At 37.0% G+C, this 6,119-nt stretch overlaps 1 protein-coding gene across 2 annotated transcripts; it reads right to left on the reverse strand.

Annotated features, from left to right (window-relative positions):
• Positions 1-916: 916 nt before the first annotated feature.
• LOC110912157 (FACT complex subunit SSRP1) lies at positions 917-5,635 on the reverse strand. Of its 2 annotated transcripts, XM_022156828.2 has the most exons (9): positions 5,570-5,635; positions 5,389-5,448; positions 3,419-3,481; positions 3,257-3,330; positions 2,886-2,959; positions 2,710-2,801; positions 1,606-1,803; positions 1,408-1,458; positions 917-1,295 (listed from the first exon to the last, which is right to left on the reverse strand). In XM_022156828.2, the coding sequence occupies exons 6-9, from the start codon at positions 2,764-2,766 to the stop codon at positions 1,164-1,166; spliced, it is 438 nt and encodes a 145-aa protein (XP_022012520.1). In that variant the 5' UTR covers positions 2,767-2,801; positions 2,886-2,959; positions 3,257-3,330; positions 3,419-3,481; positions 5,389-5,448; positions 5,570-5,635; the 3' UTR covers positions 917-1,163. The 2 variants fall into 2 exon arrangements, with proteins under 2 accessions (XP_022012520.1, XP_022012521.1); XM_022156829.2 differs by lacking the exon at positions 5,570-5,635 and having other exon boundaries at positions 3,257-3,342; positions 5,389-5,532.
• Positions 5,636-6,119: the final 484 nt, after the last annotated feature.

Raw genomic sequence — 6,119 nt, forward strand, 5'->3', positions numbered from 1 at the left:
CTCAAACTAGTCAAACGGGTAAAGGGTCTAACGTGTTGTCCAACGTGTTTTTATTAACCAAAAAAAAAAAAAAAATCCGACCTAAATCTTAGACCATAAAACAGATTATTGTTAAACTAATGTTAGTTTTTAACCATATTTGACGTGTTGAAACGCCAATTATTGATCAACATTAGTCATATGATGTCCCGTGTATAGCCCATGATGTATTAGGCTAAGTGTTGTCGATTGTCGTCCCATGCCATCTCAGCGGGTTGGGGAGGTAAACACGTGCCGGGTCATCAACTGGGGGCGTCATCCAAGCCACCACCATTCCAATAACGAGCGCCACTTAAATGGTTCAGCCTCCCATGTGGGGCTCAATTATTCTACAACCAATCATATTTTTATTTTATTTTTTTCTTAAATTGTTGTTTAGTTAAACCACAACACTTGTTATTGAATGGTTTAGTTATTGTCACTATGCCTACGTGGCGTTGATATGACAACACTTTTTGCTAATTATTGAGTAAGATTTTAATTCCACAACACATAGTCTTCGTACATTCATTAACACTTGTAGGGAACCCGTTCGTTGCGGCGGAGTCGACTATAAGATACAGAAACATGATATACACCAGACAATCATGTGGTCATTCGTGAACATACCCCGATTTAGTTGAATTATCATAAAGTAATCAACGTAAATAAAGGGGAATGTTAAATCAATACATAAGTTGATAACTAGTAGTCGGACCCGTGTAAAACACGGGTAGTTTTAGTAACGTTTATTATATTAATTAGTAAGTAATTATCTGTTCATTTAGATTGTCGGGGATTTGATATATATTGACATTCAAAGTCATTGTCCACTTGGCAGAAAATAACAATAAAAACGGAAATAGAGAACTACCGTCCACCCTTCATAACACAATCAAAGAGAAATAGTTTTAATAAATAGATGCTTTTCATAATTTTAGCTATTTACATATCAGTTAAGAATAACTTAAAGTAGTTATCTTGTATCTCCAAGTTTAGCTATAAAAAAATAGCACAAACAAGCACAAAATCACAAACGCAAACTCAAAGTCTCAAACCCAATTTGATAACCTACTAGGTTTATACCCCGCGCGCGTTGCGGCGCGCTACGTAGCGTTGGTTCAAGATCGCATTCTTGGCTTTCTTCATCTAAATTGGATCGAGCGAAACCAAAATAAAAAATTTGTAGCCTGTTTCGGTGAAGATTCACAGTTCACCTCTTCATCACCGAACTCTTCTTTTGCGACCAAATACTTTTGCCAAACATACCCTATATCCTGTACATGTCAAACACACAAAAGCATTTCAAGTTTGTGCCGATTTGACTTTTGAGGTCAAATGTATAAATTTTGACCAATTGGTTCTTTTGACTTTATTATTTAAGGTTACCTTCCTTTGACACTTGCTGAATTCCAGCTTGCACTTGGAATATTTTGCCATCTATCATGAAGACCAAAGTCACTAAGAATCAAATTATGAAAAATCAAAAGGTATAAATGGATAAAATTGTAACATTAGGGTGGCTCAACTAAAGGTAATATTATATTAACTTCTTTTTTTTTTTAATTTTAGACTGTAATGTAATACCTCATCGTATAGAATAAGAGTAGGTGGTTTTGGTAAGAAGAAAAAGCTCTTTTCAAGCGGATAAAGAACGCCATCTTCGGCTTTTAACGATGACTTCACAGCGTAACCGTCTTGACAGCTACGGAATTTTCCGGGACTTGTGAGTTTTGTGCCTGATAAGCCTCTCAATACCATTGTAAACACTTCATAAATCAGTCCCTGTTCATTTTAAATATTAAAACCATCTAAGAATAAACGAAAGCTGGTGTGAAAGCTCATATAAAATGGCAAGATGGGCGAGACAAACGGATCGGTATAAGTCAAAAGGGGTTCGGAAAGAAGTCGAAACGGGTTTGGGTCGTTGCTCAAACCAGGTCAACTTGGACCGGCCCGCAAACAACTTGTTATCCATTTCTTGTTCAGTTGTATATGTAATGTGCCAAACATGTTTACAAATAGACTTTAACTTTAGGAGATTTTCATGCAGAATACACTGCGGATGACTTTCAATCTGTATGACCCGTTTGAGCCAATCTATTTAGTTAAATGGGTTAAATCCTTTCGCATGGCCCGCTGGGGATAAAAAAAATATCCTAAACCGACCTTTTTTATAGGTAAACGGGTCAAAAGTATCACTTCTTATCATAGTTGTTAATAGCGTTCATAGCGAGCGCTATAGCGAATAGAATAGCGTAGCGAAGCGCTCATAACACCTCCATAGCGAGTAAATAGCGGCCCAATGGTCGAGCGCTTCGTTCATGAGTTGCTATCGCTTTAGCTGGGAATTTCAGGGCTTTTTTTTTGTTCTAATATAAATAGCTATAAAATATACGTATACAATAGCTAGATTTTAGGTTTTTTGTTAAATATACGTATAGAAACGCCGTGTTTGGATATAATATACATATAAAATATTTCTGAAATCTTCTTCTAGTGTATCGCTAAACATAAAATAGCGCCCACTATTTCATCTCTATCGCTACGTAGCGTATAGGTTGCTTGTCGCTATCATCCGCTATTCGCTATAACAACTATGCTTCTTATGTCCTATATAAATGAAAGAAAGGGAGACTGGCAATTCATTTTAATCACAGCAAGAATTTATAACTTACATAAAGAAATTACCTTATAAGTTGGTTCTAGCTTGTCCTTGTATTTGGTAGCGAAAAGATCTTCATTCATGGTCAACGTGCTTTCCACCACATAATAGTTTCAAACTATGGCACACCAAAACAGATAATAAATACATTTTTTTTCTCACAATAAAGCAAACCCAATCATCAGGAGCAATTGCAACATACCTGCAACGATACATAGTTTGCCCTTACGGATAGGTGGATCGAGGGTAACAACAACTTGTATGTGGTTGATTTGACTGCATTACAACACGGAAAAACGTAAATAGAATATTCAGTAAACGTTTATCACTCACCATATCCAGATACCCTTTCCAAAACCTCTTTGTCTACTATATATAGTCAAAAAATCATATGGTCGAATGATTTATTTATTTCACAAATGCAAACCCCCTCTTACACCCTTGACTAAAACGACTTGAAATCAAAGTCGACAATTAACAGACGAAACCAACAATAGCAAACCTTAATAACCTAATTACATAAAAAGGTTGATTCAAACAACAATCAACCAAAAAAAAAAGATCGAAACTTACCTCAATCGTTGGGAAAACTCTGACTAAACCCTAGCCGCCGAACTGGGGCACCGAACTTTTAAAAAATAAAAACACTGCAAATGAATCTAAAAGTCACGTATTAACCACAAAATCAAAATCAAAGCTTATTATCAGATGTAAACATGAAAAAATCAAACAAACCTTTCGGTAACGAAGCATCCTCTTTGGTCTTACCAACAATATCCATAGGCCCCATCTTTGACTCTTCAAATTCAACAAAAAACACACACATAATCATCAGATCTGAACCAAATTTCAACAAAAACACACAGATCCAAACAATAATTGAAAAAATAAGGATCTGAAAACTCATCGAGAAGATCTAAAACAATAATTGAAAAAATAAGAACAATCATATCTTTTACGATTGATATGATATATTGATATACCATACATGCTGTGTTCTTTTTTTCATTTTTGAATGTATCCTGTGAGTTCCAGACCGTTGTTAATCCTTAGTCATATTCAAGTATTCAACTCTCTCAATTAAACCCATACAGACCCATTGAAAAAGACCCACTATGACCCAACAGGTTACCTTCAACCCATTATGAGTTTATGAATTATGACCTAAATTTGGGTTTGTTTTGCCTTATACTTCAACCAGTGAAGTATTCCTTTTGACTTTTGAGAGCATCTTATTCGGATAAGATATCGGGTGCTCTAAAATGAGTGATATCGATATGGTGTGTGTTTTCTAAATCGACACTACAAATGTGGAGCTATGTAACTAACCGAAATTAGAAAATATGATGATGAGACATACGAAACAAACTTGTTAGCATACACTCGATCTATAAATATGAAGAAAAATATCCAAAATAAAGATTTGTATACTTATGCCTTGTCTAAAGAGTAAAACATAACAAAATCCTATATTCAAGATGGTAGCAAATGGAGTGTGTTTGAGGAGAGGAAAGCCAAGTATGATCCAAAAATGATATTATCTCCGGGACAAAATATCTTCAACTTTAGTTAGATTAATTATTTAGTGATGATCTATGAACATAGAGGGTGTCTTTGTCTAAAAGAGAATTTTTATATAAAGTATTAAACTAATCCTAACCACCATGTAAGGCCGTGGGGTATGGGGCGGGAGTTTGGGCGTGGGTTGGGGAAAAACGCCCAAGTCACCATCCCGGGTGGGCATGGGTTTGGGCGTGGCCACATTGGCGTGGGTTTGAAGCCGGGCGTGGGGCGGGCTAGTAAGTGACATGGCGGGCTGTGAATGGCCAAACCAAATTCATGCCCCCAACCCAAGCCCCCAAGCCCCCAAGCCCCACCATACCCCATGGGCGTGGGTTTTGATGGTGGAGGGGCCCCGATTCCACGTGTCAACAAATGCCCCAACCCAAGCCCCCCATATCCCACGTTCTAAAGTTCACCTTTTATGTGACCAACCACTCTTGTGTCACGCCTAATTAATAAATTATAATTAACTAATATTTAATAATAGATTAAAATAATATTGATGATTAGAAGTTGGAAAAAGTTTTTTGATCAGAAGGAAAGGTCCACTCTGGTTTGTTTGAAAGCAGGATGCCTTTTTTATATCAAGACAAAACAAACCCCCCCCCTTTCTCGATGACTCAGCTTGGATATGTCCTCGGGTAAATCCTCTCAAACCCTGGTTATCAAGACCTTTGTATAGAAAGAATTTTGTATAAGAGATGGGTTACTATATAAACAAATCTAACCTGCATCCCCTCATTTCAAAAACCCTAGATCAAATATGCGCACACCAAACCCCCATTTCCCTCTGCTCTCTCTCGATCTCACATCGGTGATCGGCGGGTTTCTGTGGTACCGGCGCCGCTATGGTGGTGTCGGCCACCATCTCCAGTGACAACCACACTCACAGCCCCCCCCCTCCGATGATCTCCAGCGACGGCAGGCAGAGCCGCCGCCCCTCACGCCGGCGGCGGTGAGTGTCTCGACGACGACGGCAGTGTGCAGCTTTTCCGATGGTCGACGGGCGAAGGGTCTAGCAGCCGCTGGTTTCTTTTGTCAAACACACTCTACAAACCCTAATTCAGTTCCTCTCAACCTAATACCCAGCTTCAACAGAAAACCTAGAAGACGAAAGAGAAGGAAACTAATTTGATACTAACCTGATAGCAGCAATGGTTGCAAGAGGCGAGAGCAAGCAAGAGAGCAGAATGGTGAACGATCTAGAACAAATCCCCTGTTGTATTAGGGTTTGGTATGATTAAAAGAGAAAGGTAGGTGTTTGTCTTATTATCACCGACCTTTCTCTTTAAGAATATATAAATTTATAAACAAAATAATTACCAAAATTCCATCATTATGAATCCATGAATCTTAGAGATGGTACAACAACCAAGTTGGCTTCCTTCTTAAATGGATACATCACATACAAGTTGCACTAATATACGTAATATTAGTATGAACCAACTTATGTTTTTTTATAGATTCAATTCCATGTTTATGTACTTTTTTTAGATTGGCCTCTATATAAGAATAAAGATTTAGTTAAAGCATTTTTATTAAGGTTAATTATACAGACAAATCTCATATGAGTTATAAAAACTCTAAAAACTGAATGAATGGATATCAGGCTGTCACATGTTACAATTTTCGCTGCAATATGTTACTGACACTGACACACTTGTCGTAACATTGGAGAGATGAGAGAGAGTGTGTTATGTTTTTCAGTTGTTCACATTTTTTGTAACTTCACATGTTACACTTTTATTATTATTATTATTATTATTATTTTCTGGCAGCAGTTTTTTAGATTATATAAAGTGTATGAATTTTAGAACTTATAAATTACGAAGATTAATGCACAACAAAATATGTTGCATTTTTTTTACAGCGA

The sequence above is a fragment of the Helianthus annuus genome, chromosome 15, assembly GCF_002127325.2.
Source record: "Helianthus annuus cultivar XRQ/B chromosome 15, HanXRQr2.0-SUNRISE, whole genome shotgun sequence".
Classification (NCBI taxonomy): Eukaryota; Viridiplantae; Streptophyta; class Magnoliopsida; order Asterales; family Asteraceae; genus Helianthus; species Helianthus annuus.

What these genes read in the sequence shown, in the direction of transcription:
- LOC110912157 (XM_022156828.2), bottom strand. Translation starts at nt 2,766, where the DNA reads ATGAATGAAGATCTTTTCGCTACCAAATACAAGGACAAGCTAGAACCA. An exon ending in AGCTAGAACCAACTTATAAG is followed by an intron (nt 1,804 to 2,709) that starts GTAATTTCTTTA and finishes TAAAATGAACAG; the next exon opens with GGACTGATTTATGAAGTGTT. An exon ending in TCAGCAAGTGTCAAAGGAAG is followed by an intron (nt 1,296 to 1,407) that starts GTAACCTTAAAT and finishes TGACATGTACAG; the next exon opens with GATATAGGGTATGTTTGGCA.